This window comes from Elephas maximus, chromosome 26, assembly GCF_024166365.1.
Source record: "Elephas maximus indicus isolate mEleMax1 chromosome 26, mEleMax1 primary haplotype, whole genome shotgun sequence".
Lineage (NCBI taxonomy): Eukaryota > Metazoa > Chordata > Mammalia > Proboscidea > Elephantidae > Elephas > Elephas maximus.
The window spans coordinates 24486384-24510771 of NC_064844.1; the positions used below are offsets into that span (position 1 = coordinate 24486384).

At 39.8% G+C, this 24388-nt stretch overlaps 1 protein-coding gene across 4 annotated transcripts in view; it reads left to right on the forward strand.

The window, feature by feature from the left end:
- CDKL4 (cyclin dependent kinase like 4) overlaps positions 1 to 24388 on the forward strand; it is a 76498-nt gene that overhangs the window by 36033 nt on the left and 16077 nt on the right. For all 4 annotated transcript variants that reach the window (XM_049870301.1, XM_049870300.1, XM_049870303.1 and 1 more), the window contains 2 exons: positions 14774 to 14846; positions 21301 to 21391. In XM_049870301.1, the coding sequence (XP_049726258.1) occupies positions 14774 to 14846; positions 21301 to 21391 (164 nt within the window). The remainder of the gene's footprint in view (positions 1 to 14773; positions 14847 to 21300; positions 21392 to 24388) is intronic.

The window sequence follows — 24388 nt, forward strand, 5'->3', positions numbered from 1 at the left end:
GTCATTCTGTGGGGGCTTACATGTTGCTGTGATGCTGTAAGCTGTGCCACTGGTATTCAGATACCAGCAGGGTCACCCATGGAGGACAGGTTTCAGCTGAGCTTCTAGACCAGGATAGACTAGGAGGAAGCACCCGGTAGTCTACTTCTGAAAAGAATTAGCTGGTGAAAACCTTATGAATAGCAGTGGAACATTGTCTGATATAGTGCCAGAAGATGAGCCCCTCAGGTTGGAAGGCACTCAAAAGATGACTGGGGAAGAGCAGCCTCCTCAAAGTAGGGTCAACCTTAATGATCTGGATGGAGTAATGTTTTCGGGACCTTCATTTGCTGATGTGGCATGACTCAAAATGAGAATAAACAGCTGCAAACGTCCATTAATAATTGGAACCTGGAATGTATGAAATATGAATCTAGGAAAACTGGAAATCAGCAAAAATGGAATGCATAAACATCAATATCCTAGGCATTAGTGAGCTGAAATGGACTGGTATTGGCCATTTTGAATTGGACAGTGATATAGTCTACTATGCAGGGAATGAGAACTTGAAGAGGAATGGTGTTGCATTCATTGTCAAAAAGAACATTTCAAGATCTATCCTGACGTACAACATTGTCCGTGATAGGATAATATCCTTACGCCTCCAAGGAAGACCAATTAACACAACCATTATTCACATTTACCCATGAACCACTAAGGCCAAAGATAAATTGAAGATTTTTTACCGTCTTCTGCAGTCTGAAATTGATGGAACGTGCAATCGGGATGAATTGATAATTACTGGTGATTGGAACGTGAAAGTTGAGAACAAAGAAGAAGGATCGGTAGTTGGAAAATATGGCCTTGGCCAGAGATCAAATGATAGAAATTTGCAAGACCAATGATTTCTTCATTGCAAATACCTTTTTTTACCAACATAAGTGGTGACTATGCACTAGACCTCACCAGATGGAATACACAGGAATCAAATAGACTACACCTGTGGAAAGAGACAATGGAAAAGCTCAATATCATCAGTCAGAACAAGGCCAGGGGCCGACTGCTCACTGTGGAACAGACCATCAATTGCTCATGTGCAAATTCAAATTGAAGCTAAGAAAAATTAGAACAAGCCCACAAGAACCAAAGTATGACCTTGATTATATCCCACCTGAATTTAGACCATCTCAAGAATAGGTTTGACAAGTTGAACACTAATGACCAAAGACCAGCCGAGTTGTGGAATGACATCAAGGACATCATCCGTGAAGAAAGAAAGAGGTCATTGAAAAGACAGGAAAGAAAGAAAAGACCAAAATGAACGTCAGAAGAGACTCTGAATCTTGCTCTTGAACGTCAGGTAGCTAAAGAAAAAGGAAGAAATGATGAAGTAAAAGAGCTGAACAGGAGATTTCAAAGGGCAACCCCAGAAGACAAAGTAAAGGATTATAATGACATGCAAAGAGCTGGAGATAGAAAACCAAAAAGGAAGAATATGTTCAGCATTTCTCAAGCTGAAAGAACTGAAGAAAAAATTGAAGTCTTAAGTTGCAATATTGAAGGATTCTGTGGGGGAAACATTAAATGATGCAGAAAGCATAAAAAAGAGATGGAAGGAATATGCAGAGTCACTGTAACAAAAAGAATTGGTTGACGTTCAGTCATTTCACAAGGTAGCATATGATCAGGAACTCATGGTACTGAAGGAAGAAGTCCAACCTGCACTGAAGGCATTGGTGAAAAACCAGGCTTCAGGAATTGGTGGAATACCAACTAAGATGTTTCAACAAACATATGCAGCACTGGAAGTACTCACTTGTCTGTGCCAAGAAATTTGGAAGACAGCTACCGGGCCAACCGACTGGAAGAGATCCATATTTATGCCTATTCCCAAGAAAGGTCATCCCACTGAATGCAGGAATTATTGAAAAATATCATTAATATTGCAGACAAGTGAAATTTTGCTGAAGATCATTCAAAAGGGGCTGCAGCAGTATATTGACAGGGAACTGCCAAAAATTCAAGCTGGATTCAGAAGAGGACGTGGAACCGGGGATATCATTGCTGATGTCAGATGGATCCTGGCTGAAAGCAGAGACCACCAAAAGCATCTTTACATGTGTTTTATTCAACTGTGTGGATTATAGCAAATTATGGATACCATTGCAAAGAGTGGGAATTCCAGAACTCTTAATTGTGCTCACCAGGAACCTGTACGTAGATCAAGAGTCAGTTGTTTGAACAGAACAAGGGGATACTACATGATTTAATGTCAGGAAAGGTATGCATCAGTGTTGTATCCTTTCACTGTACCTATTCAATCTGTATGCTGAGCAAATAATGGGAGAAGCTGAATTATATGAAGAAGAATCAGGACTGGAGGAAGACTCATTAACAAGCCGCATTATGCAGATGACACAACCTTGCTGCTGAAAGTGAAGGGTCCTTGAAACACTGATGAAGGTCAAAGAGCACAGCCTTCAGTATGGTTTACATCTCAACATAGAGAAAATTTAAAATCCTCCCAACTGGACCAATAAGCAACATCATGATAAATGGAGAAAAGATTGAAGTTGTCAACGATTTCATTGTACTTGGAGCCACAATCACCCATGGAAGCAGCAGTCAAGAAATCAAAAGATGCATTGCATTAGGCAAATCTGCTGCAAAAGACCTCCTTAAGGTGCTGAAAAGCAAAGATGTCACCTTGAAGACTAAGGTGCACCTGACCCAACCCATGATGTTTTCAGTCATTTCATATGCATGTGAAAGCTGTACAGTGAATAAGGAAGATGAAGAATTGACGCCTTTGAATTGTGGTGCTGGCGAAGAATATTGAATATACCATGGACTGCCAAAAGAACAAACAAATCTGTTTTGGAAGAAGTACAACCAGAATGCTCCTTGGAAGCAAGAATGGTGAGACTACGTCTCACATACTTTGTACATATTATCAGGAGGGTTCAGTCCCTGGAGAAGGACGTCATGCTTGAGGAAGACCCTTAACAAGATGGATTGACACAGTGGCTACAACAATGAGCTCAAGCATACCAAAGATTGGGAGGTTGGCACAGGACCGGGCAGTGTTTCATTCTGTCATACATAGGGTCGCTATGAGTCGGAACTGACTGGATGGCACCTAACAACAACAGCAGGTCATGTGGACAGGCTTGCTTTTTGTTCTCAGAGAAGAAGGGTGTACCAAGAAAGGCTCAGTGATGATAATGAAATCAGGTTTCTCACATTAAGCTACGTGAGGAACTAAAACAGAGAGAGTGGGTCCTGATGTCAGCCTCAAGTCTTCACCTGAGCAGCTAAGAGAGCAGTCTCTGAGCAGTCCCATGGGAATCCTTTGATCACATCATCCTTGTCCCACTCTGACTTGAACTGGGATGTCTAGTTTTTGCTCTAAGGCTTTCGTTATTACTAGAACTATTTGTTTTTGCACTTGCCAAAAGTACAATACTTTTTATTTTTAATTTTTATTGTGCTTTAAGTGAAAGTTTACAAATCAAGTTGGACTTTCATACAAAATTTTATAAACGCCTTTCTATATACTCCTAATTGCTCACCGCCTAATGAGACAGCACACTCCTTCCCTCCACTCTCTCTTTTCGCATCCATTCGGCCAGCTTCTGGCCCCCCTACCCTCTCACCTCCCCTTCAGACAGGAGATGCCAACTTAGTCTCATGTGTCTACTTGATCCAAAAAGCTCATTCTTCACCAGTATCATTGTCTATCCCATAGTCCAGTCCGATCCCTGCCTGAAGAGTTGGCTTTGGGAATGCTTCCTGTCTGGGGCTAACAGAAGGTCTGGGGACCATGACCTCTGGGGTCATTCTAGTCTAAGTCAGACCATTAAGTCTGGTCTTTTTATAAGAATTTGAGGTTTGCACCCCACTGCTCTCCTGCTACCTCAGGGATTCTCTATTGTGTTGCCTGACAGGACAGTCATTGGTTGTAGTCAGGCACCATCTAGTTCTTCTGGTCTCAGGCTAATGTAGTCTCTGCTTTATGTGGCCTTTTCTGCCTCTTGGGCTCATAATTACCTTTTGTCTTTGGTGTTTTCATACTCCTTTGCTCCAGGTGGGTTGAGACCAGTTGATGCATCTTAGATGGTCGATTGCTAGCGTTTAAGACCCCAGACACCACTCTCCAAAGTGGGATGCAGAATGTTTTCTTAAAGGATGTTATTGTGCCAGTTGACTTAGATGTCCCCTGAAACCATGGTCCCCAAACCCCCTCCCCTGCTATGCTGCCCTTTGAAGCATTCAGTTTATTCAGGAAACATCTTTGCTTTTGGTTTAGTCCAGTTCTGGGGACCTCTCCTGTATTGCACGTTGTGTTTCCCTTCACCTAAAATAGTTCTTATCTACTGTGTAATTAGTGAAACACCTCTTCTTCTCTCCCTCCCTCCCCCCCGTCGTAACCATCAAAGAATATTCTCTTCTCTGTTTAAGCTATTTCTCCAGTTCTTATAGCAGTGGTCTTATACAATATTTTTCCTTTTGCAGCTAATTTCACTCAGCATAATGCCTTCCAGGTTCCTCCACGTTATGAAATATTTCACAGATTCATCATTGTTCTTTATCGATGTGTAATATTCCATTGTGTGAATATACCATAATTTATTTATCCATGCATCCGTTGTTGGGCACCTTGGTTGCTTCCATCTTTTTGCTATTGTAAACAGTGCAGCAGTGAACATGGGTGTGCATATATCTGTTCATGTAAAGGCTCTTATTTCTCTAGGTTATATTCTAAGGAGTGGGATTGCTGGATTCTATTACTAGTTTTTTAAGGAAGCCCCAAATCGATTTCCAAAGTGGTAATACCATTGTACATTCCCACCAGCAGTGTATAAGTGTTTCAATCTCTCCACAGCCTCTCCAACATTTATTATTTTGTGTTTTTTGGATTAATGCCAGCCTTGTTGGAGTGAGATGGAATCTCATTGTAGTTTTGATTAGCATTTCTCTAATGGCTAATGATCATGAACACTTCCTCATGTATATGTCAGCTACCGGAATGTCTTCCTTAGTGAAGTGTCCGTTCATAGCCTTTGCCCATTTTTTAATTGGGTTATTTGTCTTTCTGTAGTTGAGTTTTTGCAGTATCATGTAGATTTTAGAGATCAGACGCTGATGGGAAATGTCATAGCTAAAAACTTCTTCCCAGTCTGTAGGTAGTCTTTTTACTCTTTTGGTGAAGTCTTTGGATGAGCGTAGGTGTTTGGTTTTTAGGAGCTCCTAGTTATCTGGTTTCTCTTCTGCATTGTTAGTAATGTTTTGTATACTGTTTATGCCATGTATTAGGGCTCCTAGCATTGTCCCTATCTTTGCTCCCATGATCTTTATCGTTTTAAATTTTATATTTAGGTCTTTGATCCATTTTGAGTTTGTTTTTGTGCGTGGTTTCAAGTATGGGCCTTGTTTCATTTTTTTGCAGGTAGATATCCAGTTATGCCAGCACCATTTGTTTGAAAGACTGTCTTTTTCCCCATTTAACTGACTTTGGGCCTTTGTCACGTATCAGCTGCTCTCATATGGATGGATTTATGCCTGTATTCTCAATTCTGTTCCATTGGTCTATGTGTCTGTTGTTGTACCAGTACCAGGCTGTTTTGACTTCTGTGGCAGTATAATAGGTTCTAAAATCAGGTAGAGTGAGGCCTCCCACTTTGCTATTCTTTTTCAGTAATGCTTTACTTATCCGTACTTCCCTTCCATATGAAGTTGGTAATTTGTTTCTCACCTCATTAAAAAATGTTGTTGGAATTTGGATGGGAATTGCATTGTGTCTATAGATCGCTTTTGGTAGAATAGACATTTTTACAATGTTAAGTTTTCCTATCCATGAGCAAGGTATGTTTTTCCACTTACATAGGTCTCTCTTGGTTTCTTGCAGTATTGTCTTACTGTTTTCTTTGTATAGGTCTTTTACATCTCTGGTAAGATTTATTCCTAAGTATTTTATCTTCTTGGGGGCTACTGTAAATGGTATTGATTTGGTGATTTCCTCCTCGATGCTCTTTTTGATGGTGTAGAGGAATCCAACTGATTTTTGTATGTTTATCTTGTATCCTGATGCAGTGCCGAACTCTTCTATTAATTTCAGTAGTTGTCCTGAGGATTCCTTAGGGTTTTCTGTGTATAAGATCATGTCATCTGCAAATAGAGATACTTTTACTTCTTCTTTACCAATCTGGATGGCCATTATTTCTTTATCTAGCCTAATTGCTCTGGCTAGGACCTCCAGCCCAATGTTGAATAAGAGTGGTGATAAAGGACATCCTTGTCTGGTTCCTGATCTCAAGAGGAATGCTTTCAGACTCTGTCCATTTAGGATGATGTTGGCTGTTGGCTTTGTATAAATGTCCTTTATTATGTTGAGGAATTTTCCTTCTGTTCCTATTTTGTTGAGAGTTTTTATCATGAATGGGTCTTGAACTTTGTCAAATGCCTTTTCTGCATCGATTGATAAAATCATGTCGTTCTTGTCTTTTGTTTTATTTATATGATGGATTACATTAATTTTTTTTTTTTTTAAATGTTGAAGCATCCCTGCATACATTGTATGAATCCTACTTGGTCATGGTGAATTATTTTTTTCATATGTTGTTGAATTCTGTTGACTAGAATTTTGTTGAGGATTTTGCATCTAAGTTCGTGAGGGATGTAGGTCTGTAATTTTCCTTTTTTGTGGTGTCTTTATGTGGTTTTGGTATCAGGGATATGCTGGCTTCATAGAATGAGTTTGGGGTTATTCTGTCCTTTTCTATGCTCTGAAATACCTTTAGTAGTAGTGGTGTTAATTCTTCCCTGAAAGTTTGGTAGAGCTCTGCAGTGAAGTCATCCAGGCCAGGGCTTTTTTTTTTTGGGAGTTTTTTGATTACCTTTTCAATCTCTTCTTTTGTTATGGATCTATTTAGTTGTTCACCTCTGTTTGGGAAACCCTGGTGGCGTAGTGGTTAAGTGCTACGGCTGCTAACCAAAGGATCGGCAGTTCAAATCCGCCAGGTGCTCCTTGGAAACTCTGTGGAGCGGTTCTACTCTGTCCTATAGGGTCGCTATGAGTCGGAATCGACTCGACGGCGCTGGATTACCTCTGTTTGTGTTAGTTTAGGTAGGTGGTGTGTTTCTAGGAATTCATCCATTTCTTCTAAGTTTAAAAATTTGTTAGAGTACAAGTTTTCGTAGTAATCTGATGGGATTCTTTTAATTTCAGTTGGGTCTTTTGTAATATTGCCCATCTCATTTCTTATTCGGGTTATTTGCTTCCTCTACCTTTTTTACTGTTTTCGTTGTCAGTTTGACCAGTGGTTCACCAATTTTGTTAATATTTTCAAAGAACCAGCATTTGGTCTTGTTAACTCTTTCAGTTTTTCTGTTTTCTCTTTCATTTAGTTTTGCTCTAATTTTTATTATTTCCCTTCTTCTAGTGCCTGAAGCTTTCTTTTATTGCTCGCTTTCTATTTGTTCAAGTTTTTGGGATAATTCTTTGATTTTGGCCCTTTCTTCTTTTTGGATGTGTGTATTGATATAAATTGGCCTCTGAGCACTGCTTTCACTGTGTCCCAAAGATTCTGATAGGAAGTGTTTTCATTCTCATTGGATTCTATGTATTTCTGTATTCCATCCTTAATGCCTTCTCTAACCCATTCTTTTTTGAGCAGGATATTGTTCAGTTTCGAAGTGTTTGATTTCTTTTCCCTGCTTTTTCTGTTATTGATTTCTGCTTTTATGGCCTTATGGCCAGAGAAGATGCTTTGTAATATTTCAGTGTTTTGGATTCTGCTAAGGCTTGCTTCATGACCTAATATGTGCTCTATTCTAGAGAATGTTGCATGTGCACTAGAAAAGAAAGTATATTTGGCTGCTGTTGGGTGGAGTGTACTGTATATGTATATAAGATCGAGTTAGTTGATTGTGGCATTTAGATCTTCCGTGTCTTTATTGAGCTTCTTTTTTTTTTTCTGGTTGTCCTGTCCTTCATCGAAAGTCGTGTGTTGAAGTCTCCTACTGTAATTGTGGAGCTGCCTATCTCACTTTTCAACGCTGTTGGAGTTTGTTTTATGTATATTGCAGCCCTGTCCTTGGGCGCAAAAATATTTAATATGGTTATATCCTCCTGGTATATTGTCCCTTTAATCATTATATAGTGTCCTTCCTTATCCTTTGTGGTGGATTTAACTTTAAAGTCAATTTTGTCAGAAATAATATTGCCACTCCTGCTCTTTTCTGATTGTTGTTTCCTTGATATATTCTTTTCCATCCTTTGAGTTTTAGTTTGTTTGTGTCTCTAAGTTTAAGGTGTGTCTCTTGTAGGCAGCATATAGACGGATCATGTTTTTTTATCCATTCTGCCATTCTCTGTCTCTTTATTGGTGCATTTAGTCCATTAACATTCAGTGTAATTATGGATAGGTATGAGTTTAGTGCTGTCATTTTGATGTCTTTTTTTGTGTGTTGTTGACAGTTTCTTTTTCCCACTTAGTTTTTTGTTCTGAGTAGTTTTTATATTGTCTTTTCTTCATTGTTGATTTTGTTTCTACTGAGTCTCTTTTTTTCTTGTATTTTATTTTAATGAGTAGGAAGGTTAATCTCCTTTGTGGTTACCTTAATATCTACCCCTAGTTTTCTAAGTTTAAACCTAACTTCTATTTCTTTATATCACCTTGTCGTCCTCTCCATATGAAAGATCTATGACTATGTTTCTTAGTCCTTCTTTATTATTTTAATGTTGTCTTCTTTTACGTAATGACATCCCTGTTTCCCTGTTTTGAGCATTTTTTTATCTTGATTTATTTTTGTCATTACCCTGTCTGGGTTGACATCTGATTGCTCTGTCCAGTGTTCTAGTCTTGGGTTGATACCTGATATTATTGATTTTCTAACCAAAGAACTCCCTTTAGTATTTCTTGTAGTTTTGGTTTGGTTTTTACAAATTCCTAAACTTCTGTTTATCTGGAATGTCCTAATTTCACCTTCATATTTAAGAGACAGTTTTGCTGGATATATGATTCTTGACTGGTAATTTTTTTCCTCCAGTGCTTTGTATAAGTCATCCCATAGCCTTCTTGCCTGCATGGTTTCTGCCAAGTAGTCCGAGCTTATTCTTATTGACTGTCTTTTGTAGGTGATTTTTCGTTTATCCCTAAAAATCCCTAGCTGCTCTTAAAATTCTCTCTTTATCTTTCATTTTGGCAAGTTTGATTATAAAATGTCTTGGTGACATTCTTTGAAAGTCTACCTTATGTGGAGTTTGATGAGCATCTTGGATTGATATCTTCTCATCTTTCACAATATCAGGGAAGTTTTCTGCCAACAAATCTTCAACAATTCTCTCTGAATTTTCTGTTATCCCCCCCCTGTTCTGGTACTCCAATCACTCATAGATTATTTCTCTTGATAGAGTCCCACATGATTCTTAAGGTTTCTTCATTTTTTTTTTCTTTTATCTGATTTTTCTTCAAATATATTGGTGCCAAGTGCTTTATCTTCAAGCTTACCAATTCTGCCTTCCACTTGCTCAGTTCTCCTCCTCTGACTTTCTATTGAGTTGTCTAATTCTGTAATTTTATTGTTAATCTTCTGAATTTCTGATTGCTGTCTCTCTATGGATTCTTGCAGCTTATTAAATTTTTCATTATGGTCTTGAATAACCTTTTTAATTTCTTCAACTGTTTTTTCTGTGTGTTCCCTGGCTTGTACTGCACATTGCATGATCTCCTTCCTGATGTCTTTAAGAGTTCTGTATATTAATCTTTTGAATTCCGTATCCGGTAATTCCAGGAGGGCACATTCATCCAGAAGACCCTTTGATTTGCTGTTTTGAGAGCTTGTTGAAGCAATCGTGGTCTGTTTCTTTATGTGGTTGGATATTAACTGTTGTCTCCGAGCCATCTATAAGTTATTGTATTAGTTTATTTTATGTTTGCTTACTGTATGCTAGTTTCTTACTTTGTTTCATTTTGATATGCCCAAATGTGTTGCTTGAGTAAGCTAGGTTGATTATTTTTGCCTTTGGAGCTCTCACATCCTGTCACCAGATGGCTAGAGCTGTTGTCAGGTATGTGAACTTATGAGTCCATTCACTTTTCTTGTGTGGATTCAGCTCAGGTGTCCAGCTAGCTTGTCATCAAGTGCGTGGTACAGGCTCTGTCCTACAATCTTAGAGGGGGACGGGGTGTTTGGTGTAGTACCGGTATCTGGTTGCAGGAGGGGGTCATGTTCTGAACAAGGCAGGGGGCTGAGAACTCTGCCCCAAGTGCCTCTAAGGAAAGTGCGGCCTTGTTCGATAGAGCGTACAGGTGGGTAGGTTCTGCAGACAGACCATGGGCACCCAATGCTTTTGGTTGTAAGGACTGGGAGGTACCAGTTATCCTTGGACCCCTGTTGCGAGTGACTGAGTGGCCTGAGTGGAGCCACCAGTCCTTATGCCCCTGATGTGGGTAGGTGAGGACCTTGTTTACTAGACAAAATGGTGTCAAATATCAAACACCCAGTTCTCTATCACACAGCTTAAACAGTTGCAGTCTGCCAGCAAGGCCTATTTTCCTGAAATAGGCCCACACAGGTCCATGCAGGGGGGAAAGTTATTCAAAGTCCACAGACCGTTTATGCCTGGATAAGAGCCACTTCTGTCCTGAGCTTCCCAGGTTAGTGGAGCTGGCAAATTATCTTTTCCCCCCTGTTGTGAATTTTTACCTTCTCCAAGTCCAGGAGCATGGCTCAGTTCACTCAAATGGGCCTATCTCAGGCCCAGGGAAATCAACAGCCACCAAAGCCAGCTTGGGGGTGGGGGAACGTGGTAAAATACACAGAAGTACTTAGCTTTTGCCAAGAGCGCTATTCTTCTGTGGGTCCAGAGGTGTGAGTAGGCTGTGCGGCTGGCTGCTTCTCCCTGAGGAAACTGCAGCCAAACACTGCTACCAGCCCACTGTAGCCTCTCCAGGGAATGGTGCCTGAGGAATCCCAGTGATTCAGGTCCAGTAACTGCTCTCCACCCTGAACTGACTCTCCCTCCCCCTGCCACTCTGTCTGTTTTCTAACTTTGCCTTTGATGTTCAGGGCTCCTAGTTTGTCATAAATAAAATCGTTTCACTTCATTTTATGGGTCTCTGTTGTAAGAGCAATCACCGGAAGCATCTGCATATTCTGACATCTTCCAAAGCACAATACTTGAGCATTGAATATCAATTGATTTCTATAGGAAATCAATTATTTCACTCCAAAATGCTTTGAAAAAATGCTGACTTTGGCTAAATAATGTTGCAGTGTGCCATCCTTCTGGGCTTAGCACTGTGTGACTCTGTGTTCTCTTTGATAATTGTCTTCTCTTTGTAATACCACTGGTGGCTATTTAGAGTGGTTGTTATTTTGTATGTATGTTGTTTTGCCTGTGATGGAATCTGCCTTCTTGGACTCTGTACTAAGGATTCTTTCTTGAACAGAACCATGGCATTTTCTGTGAGATGCAATTAAACATGTCTCTTGCACAACAATAGATCAGGACTTTGCTCTAGAATTACTTCATGCCTGATTCCATGTTTTTAACATCAGTGACTGGGGTTCTGCCTAGTTTCTGAACCCTATCCACCTACCTTGCTTTCTAACCTCAATACTTCATCTCCTATACCTGTAGTCTTTTAGATTGTGGCTCATAGGTCCTGCCCAGCATTCCATTCATCCATGAATAAGGCGATACGTTACCCTTGCCAGCCCTTCCCAAGGATTGAAACCTATTTCATCTCTCCACCACTACTGCCCTAATCTATAGCACTAAAGCTCACCTGGTTTATTGAATGAGCCTCCTAGTTAGTCTCCCTATGTCTACTTTTGCCCCCCAGAAATCCGTTCTCCACCTAGCCATATTACATCACTTCTCTGCTTAAGTCCTTTCAAAGGCTTCCCAACGCCCTTAGAGTAAAATCCAGACTCCTTACTAAGATTTGTAAAGAACTCCATGGTCTGGCGCCTGCCAGCCTTACCAATCTCTTTGTTCATGCTTTAGCCACACTGGCCTCCTTACTGTTTCTCCCACACCCCCAGTTCTTTCAAACCCCAGGGCCCCTTGCTATTCCATGGGGGCTCTTTTTGCCTTTGCACAGGGGCCTCAGTCTCATCTCCTGTCCTAATATGATCACAGTGGAGATTAAAACCGACACTCCTAGGGACAGATTTCTCAGTAAACCTATGGGGTAAGTACTTTTCCAGTTTTACATATGAAGAAAACTGAAAGCACAGAGAGCTTAAGTAACTCGCCCAAGGTAACAAAACTAGGAAGCAGCAAAGCTGGAGTTTGAACACTGGCAGTCTGTCTCATAGCGCTCAAAATAGCTATACTATTCTCTCTGCCTCTTATAAAAACTGTAAACAATGTTGTCTCAGATTTGGCTCTAAGTAAAGGAGGAGAAGGGTAAAGTTATACCAGAATTCAGTGCAGGAAATAGAAACCACTTTTAAGTGGAAAGGGATTTAATATTGAGAATTAGGTGCTTTTACAATGTTAATGTTCAGAAGCGCTAGGGTCGAAGGACTCAACTGCTAACCGAAAGGTTGGTGGTTCTCACTTACCCAGTGGCTCTGTGGAAGAAAGACCTGGCGATCTGCTTCTGTAAAGATCACAGCCTGGAAAACCCAATGGGACAGCTCTGCTCTGTCACATGGGGTCGCTATGAGTCACAGTCAACTCAACAGCACACAATAACAGCAACGGGGTCAAAGAGTTGTCACTGAACTGCTGGTGTCAAGGGCCCACCACCATAATTGCAATCCTAGATCTGGATACTGCTCAGAGGGAAGAACCTCTATGCATCAGTTGCTATTTTTCAGCATATACCTACCCTAACAGGTGGTGTCTTCTAGCTAGTGCTGTCATAGACTCCTGTACGGGCCAGCCCACTCTTCTATAAGCCAGCTACATCTGCATGATGAGTTCAATTTCAAAAAGTGATCTAAAAATGTGATTTAAATTTCCCAATATGACAAAATATTAAATCCAAGTGGCGAGTGTATTTTGTATATTCCATAATTTTTAATTTTTCACATTAAAAAACATCCTTACAGTAGACATTAATAAAAGATACTTTGTGTTTCACATTTTTGAAAGTATGCAAAAAACAGCCCTATCTCCATCAGCAGGAATGAAAGACAAACAGCAATCTGAGAAGAATATTTACACTATATATAACATCAGGTCTTCATAAATCAATAAGAAAAGAGTAAGCAGGCCAATCAAAAAAAGCAATAAAGGCCATGAACAGGAAATACACAAAAGAAGAAATGTTGTGTCCAACAATCATATGAAAACTGTTTGGCCTCACTAGTAATTAATGAAATGCAAATAAAAATGAGGTATCTTTTTACTTTAGTCACAGATTGGCAAAGATAGAAGATTGGCAAAACCAAACGTTGGTAAGATGGTGGAGAGTCGGAGACTTTAACACACAAATGTTTGGTGGGTGTGTAAATAAGGTTACCCTTTCTCAGAGAGGAAACCCTGGTGGCATAGTGGTTAAGAGCTATGGCTGTTAACAAAAAAAGTCTGCAGTTCGAATCCACCAGGTGCTCCTTGGAAACTCTATGGGGCGGCTCTCCACTGTCCCATAGGGTCACTAGGAGTTGGAATCGACTCCATGGCAACGAATTTGTTTTTGTTTTGTTTTGTTTTGTTTTTTGGTTTTCCTAGAGAGGGTGGTTTGGCAGTGTGTGTGAAGGCATCATCATGGGACAGTGATAGGATCGATGGAAAGATACCAATAGAAAAATGAAAAGGAATATAATTGCTATAATTTATATAGTTCCGCAAAGTAGAATACTCCCCAACAGAATACAGGTTTCTCGGATCCCCAACTACCCAATGGAAAATGCAACTACCCATGATACTCACCAGTGTTTTCCACACAGAGTGAGGATTCTGCCAGGGACAAGAAGCTCCCAGCCTCCCATTCTCATGGGTCCTTATTCCCTCTTGGCCTCCCCTTTGAATACGCACCTGCCCACTCACCAGGTGTAAGTTAATTGCTTAACTAACAGCTCTAGTACATGCTATTCATGGATATACTTTAATGCTTTTAAAATTTTGAACCACATGAATGAAATTATTTAAAATTAAATTTCAAATGTAAATGCAGACAGAGAGAGGTATACAGAGATACTTGAAGGGAAAACCACCAAAATATTACAGCAATTATTTTGGGCTCTCAAGATTTGGTTCGACATTTTTATTCCTTTACTTTTCTACATTACTTTTCTATGTTGTTTGAATTTTTGTGATAAGCATGTTATTTTCACAGCTGTAATTAAATATGTAAATGTTTTTCATTACAAAAGAAAGTTACATAATTATAATGAAAAGTAGTAATGCAATTTTTATTAAATTTTGTTTAAAAGAACCCTTTGCATCGTGCTTGTCTGGCCCTGCCTGCCACACCCCCATTCCAGCCCTAGCTCTGGAACCCCAGCCTAAAAAAAACAAAAACAAAAACCTGTTGCCATCCTTTCCAACTCATAGCGACCCTGTAGGACATAGTAGAACTGCCCCAAAGCGTTTCCAAGGAGCAGCTGGTGGATTCGAACTGCTGACCTTTCAGTTAGCAACTGAGCTCTTAACCACTGCACCAAGGATCTGGCGCTACTCTGTGGGAGAAAGATGTAGCGATCTGCTCCCATAAAGATTTACAGTCTTGAAAACTCCTTGTCCTGTAGGGTCGCTATGAGTCAGAATTGACTGGGCAACAACAGAACCCCAGCCTAGGAGTCTTCATTTCCTTGTTTATTTTTTCCCCAGAATCGCTGATGGAGTGATCAAAAGTGTATTATGGCAAACACTTCAAGCTCTTAATTTCTGTCATAAACATAATGTAAGTAACATTTTCTAATGTGTTTGTTAATTTCTTCATGATGATCTTTTTTTCCAAATAGCTCAAGGGCCAATTTGAAGAGCTAAAGACAGGAAAGAAAGAACCAGAAGAACAAAACAAAAGAAAGTTACAGAATCTGAGGAAAAGCGATACACGGTTCATGACCCTTTTCCCATGTCTATAGGAATCAAGCTACTTAATTCTTTGTGAATTAGAAGTTTGTATAGACAGTGTTTTCTTTTGCTGCAGCGCTAATGATTCCTATGATTATCTATAAATTGGTTTAAAATAGGTTTTCAGGATATCAGTAGTGTAATCCACTATAGCACTTGGTTTTATTTTGTTATTATGTCTCTTAAATCCTTTATTCTATAACAGCCTCCTTTTCTTTACCTTTTTTTTTTTTCCATGCCATTAATTTTTTAGAGCTTGGTTCTCAAGGAACCCAGATGGTGCAGTAAGCACTCAGCTGCTAACTGAAAGGTCAGCAGTTCCAATGCACCAGCTGCTCTGAGAGAGAAAAATGTTGACAGTCTGTTTCCATAAAGATTACAGCCTTGGAAACCCTATGGGTCAGTTCTACTCTGTCCTGTAGGGTCACTGTGAGTTGGAATCAACTCGATGGCAGTGGGTTGGGTTTGATTTTGGTTAGAGTTCTCAAACTTGTATGTGCACCAGGATTACCTGGAGAGCTTGTGGAAACACAGCTTACTGGGCCCCAGCCTAGTGTTCCTGATTCAGGAGGTCTGGGTGGGGCCTAAGGATTTGTATTTCTGACATTTTCCCAGATGATGCTGAAGCTGCTGGTCCAGGAAGCTCACTTTGAACACTGCTGTGTTATAGGGATCATTCTGACTGCTTGCTGCCTGTGCGTAATTTAATTTGCTCTTCTTTCCCGTGTTTTTCCTGTTTACTGACATTTGTATCTAGAGGCCTGATGACATTCTGGTTCAGTTTTTAAGACAAGCGTGCTTCATAGGGGTGCTCTATACCTCCGGTTGCATCACATCATGAGATATGTAATGTCTGATTGGTTCATATTTCACGATGTTAAAATTGATCGGTGGGTTCAGGAGATGTTTGATCTCTTCCATTGTAAATTTCTCTGTTGACATTTTACCTGATAATTTTAGCATCCATCCCTGATTATTGCCTACATCCATTACTTCATTAGGGTTAAAATATGGTGATTTTCTAATTCTGTCACTCCTTTTGCATTTAGTAATTGGAATTCTATAGAAAAACTCTTACCCTCATTTACTGTGGTTACTGTAAAATGCAACAAGATAAGTGATTACTTCCCTTTATTTAGGCTCAGATTGATGACTTGATGTCTCAGCAACCTGCAATGGCAAACAATGAAGGTGTTTCGGTGGGACATCATTATAAACTCGTGGATTTTTATGTATTTGATGTGTTGGAAACCTTTGCAGTCTTGGTTCTCGCTGATGCTCAAATTGTCCCATCTGAGGCCAGTGGGAGCCTCTTGAGGTTGGCTTCTGGGTGCTTTTGCTAATGATAATAGCTCTTTTTAAAAAATAATTCTAGATCTGTTGAGTTAACGCATAGATGGAGATCTCACAGAGGCTAGGATGGAGATGACGGTTTTGGTGTCAGCAGAATCTGTCATAATGGTTTAGGATTGCTGAAAAGGACAGTACAAGATCATGACACTAAATGTCAGTACGTAGGCAAAGCTCTCTTTAGTTTCAAGAAAGTCAGTGAGGTTTTTATTAGAATAAATCAAAAGCTTTCCTTTTCTATTAATAATAATAAAAAAAAAATGTTGCTATTGAGTCAATTCTGGTTCATAGCGACCCTATAGGACAGAGTAGAACTGCCCCAGAGGGTGTCCAAGGAGTGGCTAGTGGATTTGGACTGTGGACCTTTTAGTTAGCAGCCGAGCTCTTAACTGCTACGCCACCAGGGCTCCATTAATAAAATACAGAGGGGTACTATTCGCAAGGCACATACACCTGTCTTCATGGTTCAAGCACTTACGCTTTAAATACTTAACTAAAGATAATACTGGACTGAATCCATATCTCTGTTGCTTTCCACCAGTATTAAAGTTCACCTTAGGAGTTTTATGGGTAGTTAGAATGATTGTGTGTGTATGTGTGTGTGTGAAAATTCATAACAAAATGTACACCCATTCGACATTTTCTACATGTACAGCTCAATGACAGTGGCTACGTTCTTCGCATTGTGCCACCATTCTCGCTGTCTCTACGCATATTGTTTTATCACCGTTAACTTAGACTCTCTGTCCCCCAGAATTCTCTGTTTTAGAGTTACTGTTGTCAATTTGATCTCGTATAGATAATTCTTTAAAAGAGACACTGCTCAAGGCGAGCATTCTTTACTAGTTAAGCTAAAGTGCTTAAAGATAGCTTCATGGGATAGCTTTGGTTCAAGGCTTAAATATTAAATCAGAGCAGTAGGTTCAGGGGTTCCCCCAGTCTAAATGGGGCAAATAAGTCTGATTTCTGTAAGAATTTGAAATTCTGTTGCACATTTTTCTTCTTTTTGATCGGGATCCACTGTTGGTTAAAATGATTTTTAAAAAATACTGTTTAGCATAAGTATTTACACTTTATCCCTAAATAGTGAGACACTTCGCTGTGGACTAGATTGTAAGCTTGAACACAATATTGGTGGTGAATTTATTTTTGTATCTCTTGCAATGCCTATTGTGGATGTTTTTATATATAAGGTATTCAATAATTATTGACTACCTGGATGAATGAGTCAATCAGTCTGTCAACCTGCCTACCTGATTGTGACTCACTATTTCTGGTGGGCCCAAACATAATCATAGCTCAGTGCAACTGCCATCATTTCTCTGGAGCAACACGTTTTGAATCTTAAGCTTTAAAATATTGAAGGCCTCTATTAAAAATGGATAATTTTTCAGGCAAACTTCTCTCCTCCAAGATGGAAATTATTTCTGAACTCTGGTTATCACATTTTCTTATACTCTGGTAAGCCTTTGTGTACCTGCCTTTATATTTTATCTATTAGCTAAAACGGAAACCTTGGTGGCGTAGTGGTTAAGTGCTACAGCTGCTAACCAAGAGGTCGGCAGTTCAAATCCACCAGCCGCTCCTTGGAAACTCTATGGGGTAGTTCTTCTCTGTCCTATAGGGTCACTATGAGTCAGAATCGACTCGACGGCAGTGGGTATTAGCTAAAATTGCACGTGAAGGAAAAAACCTAAGTCATATATAAGCTGTTACAATAATGCATCTAAAACCTTTACGCTCTCCTTGCTTTTAAAGGGACGCTCATGATACCCCCCAAAGGATAGAAAAGGCAGTCTGACACAGTGCTGTTGCTGAAGACTCACAGCATTCAGCCTGTGGAGACCATGTGCCCCTTACTGTCTCCAGAGTCGTGATCCCAGCCAAGACTGCGAAGGTTAAGTAGTAAGGGATTAGGGCCTTGTGTGGTTGCAGAGGGATCACCTGGGAGCTTGCTAGAAATGCAGACTCTGGGCCCTACCCCAGACCTGCTGAAACAGAGTCTGCATTTTAACAAGATCTCCAGGTGATTCTTCTGCACATTAAATTTGGAGAAGCACTGGACTTAACAAAATAACCTTCTCAGTTGGTTCACTTTCTAACCCTGTAATTCCACTGGAGTGAAGTGATCCCTTTTCATCGTTAAGAACTCATGACTTTTTATATGTTTGATGTATTGATTACCGAAAAAGAACTCCATCTCAGAATCACAAAACTACAGTAATTTCTGGGATACGAGTGTCAGGTTGCAACACCCATCATCACCTTGTTGATATTAAGGTTTTGGTTGTCAGGAAGGGGCCCTCTTCCCTCTCTCATTGCTTTGTGAGTATCCCTCCCTGAAGCTCAACAAGAACAACCGTTTCAGATAACAGACAACTATTGCCCAGTCGGAAACACTGGTGGCATAGTGGTTAAGCTCTACAACTGCTAACCAAAAGGTTTGCAGTTCAAATCCACCAGGCACTCCTTGGAAACTCTACAAGGGAGTTCTACTCTGTCCCATAGGGTCGCTGTGAGTTGGAATCGACTCGAGGGCAATGGATTCGGTTTGGTTTTGGATTGTTCAGTCAGGTTACTTAAGAAGCAGTTTCTGGTGTGGAAGGTTCCAGAGATGATTATTGACATCAAAGGTCAATTTAAAATACCACAGATACCTTATTGCTGGCTGTGAACCAATAAAAATGAGGCTGCACATTAGCCACAGTCACCCAGCTGGTACAGTGTTTGCTAAAAGCTGTGTATGAAACCCAAGTTTATTAAAGTTGTTCCATTACAGTGACCTGCATGTTTCTTATTCTTTGGTGGAAAATGAGCTGACTGCAGAGAGCGGGCGCCGCCCGTGGCTTTGCAGCGAGGCGGTGATTGCGGTGTGTCCAAGCGCCTCTCATGCTCCCGGCTGCCTTTCTTATTGCTTCAGTGATTCTTACTCTCTTTTTTCTTTCTTCAGTATCTTACCCCTATTGATCAGTAGCTTCTTTCTCTCTCTTTTTTTTACATGACTTTATTGAGGTATAATTTAAATACCATAAAATGTCCAAATCAATCATTTTTAGTAAGTTTAATGTGGTAATGTTCAATCATTACCACAATCCAATTTTAAAACATTTCCATCATCTCAAATCAGTAATTTCTCTTGCCTGTACCTACACCAATACATTTTTCTGCTTCTTTTCAGTTCTTCATTTGCCTTTTTATATTTTGGTTGGAAAAAAGTTTCTATAAATTTCACATGGATTTGCATTAGATTCAAAACATATTTAAATAGGTGAATAGACAGATACAAATGTAAGTCCATTTCCTTGGTAACACTACACATAGAGTTTAGAAATTTTAGAATTTGATGCAGACTCATTTGAGGGGCGTACCTTGTTCTCATTAAATCACAGGATGATTTAATGAAGTGAATATGACGCACGCCGGGTGTTAGTCCAAGTTCCATAAATGTGTTGCTTAAAAGGCAAATGATACAAAAACTACCGGTATGTTGGTTTGTATTCAACAATGTATTTATTTTTTTAATTAACATCTAAGGCCTTAGGACTTTTAGGGGCCTAATAAGTTTTCCTAAGTGCTGGTTGTCCAAATTACAAAACAGCAATTTTGTAGTTGACAGTAATTGAGACTAAATGGGAACAGACTTCTGTTACAGTGCTGTTTTTGTGACCTAAAATGAACTTAGGGTTCAGGCTGCTTTTTCTTCTTAGATAACTATTCTAGAAACAAAGAGAAATTATTTCAAAATTATCAGCTTGGCAGGGATACTTAGAGGAACCGACAGCATGGCCGAGAAGTGCGGCTGAGGAGCTAAGTGTTGTTAGACTTTAACCTGCAGGCTCTGCCAGGGCCATGTGCGGGGTCGAGATTGTTGTAAGAATGAAACAGTTCATGAGAAAGGGCTTTGAAAAGTACAGGGCTGGGTTGTTAAGATCAATATCATTTTTTGCTTCTTTTTGGGGTCAATAAACTGGAAAGGGAATGTTCTCAAGAGTAGGGCCTGAGTGGTTTTCTTTCGGGGCCTCCCAGCACATGGAATAACCGTTACTGTAGGCACCCTCTCAGCCCGCTGCCTCCAGGCCCCTTTAGCTCTGATGGCCAGCCTGGAGCTTGCACTTCATTTAGGGTAATTTATGATGTTGCAGCTGTGCACAAGAGAATACCAGGAGCTTCTCTGAGGTAAGAGAGCCTCACGGTGATGCCTGACTCTCCCAGGGGGGACTCCGCAGTGCTGTGTGGACATCTCAGGAGGGCTGTGATTTAATCATTCCAGGTTAGCACCTTGTTAGGAAAGTTAAGGGATACTCCTCCCCTGATGCTGAATGCTTTGCTCACTCTGACAAGCAAGGTGACGACAGCCCAGCTTGCTCAGGATGTTCCGGTCTGTGCCTGTTGCCCCGTCACCGTCATCGTAATTAATACCGCTCTTGTGCCCATTTGAAAGTGTCCTGATTTGGATGATAAATCATATGACCTCTTTAATTATAAGTGAGTTTTGTTTTTTGTTGTCATTCAAATGCTTTTCCAGTTTCTTAAATCTGCAGTACTTATCCAATCTGAATTGTGACTCTTGGGTGACAACAGTCTAGGCTCATTTAGGGTTTTACTGCTTTAGTCTAAATAGGGCTCTGTAAAAAGTGGAAGGAATAACTGTATGATTTTCCCTTAAAAAAAATCAGAGTTTTCATGTCCAATGATTATAATTTTAACTTCTTCACTAATACGGCAACATTTTGCTATTTTTTTTCCTTTTGGTATGACAGGATTTACAAATGCAAAATTACCAATTATCATTCTGTTAGAAAAATGAAGGAAACCCATATTTGTAAATTTATCTCATAGACTGTTTATACATCATTTAAAATTCATAGTTGATGTTTGCTAAGCATTGTCTTTTTGATAGCCCAGAGAAATAATCAAAAACTACCTTACAGTGTATTCACAGAGATGTAAAACCTGAAAATATTCTGATAACTAAGCAAGGAATTGTCAAGATCTGTGACTTTGGGTTTGCGCGAATTCTGAGTAAGTAGCAACTTTTTACCTTAACTTTGCCCAATTCAGACGATTTTGAAATGATGCAGTTTGAATTTTTACTTTTCGATAATAAATGTATACTAAACGTTATGTTGTTGTTCTTTAGAATGGAGGATCTCACTTTAACCTTTTAGTCCATACATTAGTTTGCACTTTGACTCCCCTATATCCAGCCAGAATTTATTGGATGTCACACGTATGTGCTTTGTCCTATAGGGGAGGAAAAGAATTGTAAGATGCATTGCTGCTCTGCATGCACTTATAATCTGAAGTAGAAGAAACAAAGAACAATACAAGGTCATTGGCAATAAAGTACAGAAGCAAAGGTGTGCACAGTTCCCTGGAGGGAGATATTAATGTAGGGTGGAGTGGCTGGAAAACTGTATATGGAGCTGATGAGATAGATGAGTAAAGTGAAAATTAAAGGGAGAGGAGTCAGAGACAGTACTGCCATCATCCCAGGGAGGGAGAAACTGAAGGGAAAGGGGCACAGATAATCATTTCTCCCTGAAATCTAGAACTCTGCAGCAGACAAAAACATGTATTAATATATACACATCGCAGTATGGGTGTGCACGTATTCAGCGTCCCAGGATAACCCCAGCACAGGTGACATGACAATATATTGGGCAAAAACACAAAATTGGCAAGGGCTTTGTGAGGTTCCTGTTCTTTGTGGCGTAAGATGATAGGATTGTAATGAAAATTGCTCCCTGTGCCACGTGGCTGAAAAGAGACACGGACAAACCCTGGAGGGCTGTCAAGCCAGTGGCAGAACATCTATACCACGAAATGTTAGGTGACCATTCACAGTCATGTTTAACAGAGTATTCAGTGACAGGGGAGAATGTTTAAGATGTGGCAGGGGGAAAAAGGAAAACCAAAACTTATGTATACAGTATGATCTCAACTATATAAGAAATACATAGAAAAAATAACTGGAATACGGATGACCCTTAACTTAGGAGGTAAGTGGGTAATAGCCATCCAGTGCATCCTATAGATGCAAGGCCATAATTTTTTTCCCCTGGAAATCCATTTCATACTACAAAAATACCCAAGTGGGTCACAAAAAATATGAAAAAGCCTACAAATATATGCCATTACAGACATTAAGAACATAAAAGAAACATTTCATATAAAAGCTACCTAATAAATGTCCCTTTGGGGGTTTTTCTATGTGGTCTGGTAAGCCTTCTTTAACTGACAGTGCTTCTGAAAATATAAATCCGTTAAACTTTCCCATGAATATGCGTTCTTGCTTTCTTGCTGAGTTTTCCTGTAGTAAACTTAGCCCTTCTTCTCTGAATGTGAACCTTAGAACTAAGTTCAAAATTAGGGTCATCTGTCTTAGAAATTTTCACTGCACAAATCCTTCCAAAAGTCACTTTAACGGTGAATCTGCTGTGGCAGTTTCAATAACAATACCTTCTGCCATGATCTTTGTTATAAACAAAGCTGTGGTATAAGACAGGAGCCCTGGTGGCACAATAGGTGAGCACTCAGCTGCTAACCAAAAGGTTGGTGGTTTGAACCCACCCAGCGGCTCTGTGGGAGAAAGACCGGACAATCTTTACTGGAGCAAATCAAAAAAAACAAACCAAACCCATTGCCATTGAGTCCCTTCTGACTCAACGGAGACTCTGTAGGACAGTAGAATTGCTTCATAGGGTTTCCAGGGTATGCCTGGTGGCTTCAAACTGCCGACCTTTTGATCAGCAGCCTAGTTCTTAACCATTGTACCACCAGGACTCCTCCCAGTAAAGATTACAGCCAGAAACCCTATGGGCAGTTCTACTCTGTCATACGGGGTTGCTATGAGTCAAAATTGACTCTACGACACCTAACAGCAGCAGTGTAAAATACAGCCAACTTGTTAAAAAAAAAAACCCACTGCCATTGAGTCGATTCCCACTCATAGTGACCCTATAACTCAGCAAGATGTGAGCTCAGGCACTGGTCACAGCTCATTCAGTTATAAAATACTGGTTTGGGTTATTGCTGGAATCACTGTTGGCCATCTACAATAAGAAAGGCAAGGGTGGAGCGGGGGAGTTGCTCACAAGTAAAGCCATTGGCTCAGTAGATTTAACCACAGAAAATTTAAGCTCCTCTAAAATGTACTTGGAGTAGACAGATAATGGAGATACACACAGAGATAATAAAAATTTCTAGCAAATATATCAAGAGAGACTATTTCAAAATTGATAATTCATAGTTTGATGTGAAAGAGCTTATGTAAATTGATAAGAGAAAACACTAAGCCTCTGAGTAGGAATATTGGCAAGATGTTAGCAGACAATTCAGAGAAGGAAAGGCTAATAAGCATGAAATAATCTTCCTCCTAACTGATAGCAAAGAAATGCAAATAAAAATACTGCTTGTCACTCATCAAAGCTGGCAAAGATCTTTAAAACACTGACTAGTCAAAACTCACAAGATCGTTTTTAGTGGGGAAACCCTGGTGGCATAGTGGTTAAGTGCTACAGCTGCTAACCAAAAGGTAGGCAGTTCGAATCCACCAGGGCTACTTGGAAACTCTGGGGCACTCCTACCCTGTCCTATAGGGTCACTATGAGTTGGAATCAGCCTGATGGAAATGGGTTGGTTTTTAGTGGGAACACAGTTTGGAACAAATCCTTGGAAAAGCAGTTTGTTAATATGTATCAAAAACTTTTAAAAGTGCCCCTTGAACCTTTCATACCAAATAATAATACACTGTAATGTTCACTGTAGAATAGTTTATGACTGGAAAAGAATTGGAAAGAACCTTAATGTTCAGAAATAAATGGCTAAAGATATATCTGATTTAATATAATACTTGAAAATTTACGTTTTTGAGGAATTTTAATAAGGTGAAAATACTCAGGCTCACAATGTAGGGCTAAGTAAAATTATATAAAACTGCACATATAACCAGATCCCAATTATGCGTGTATTTGTGTGTGTGATATTAATAAAAGACTGGAAGGAAAGAAAACCCAC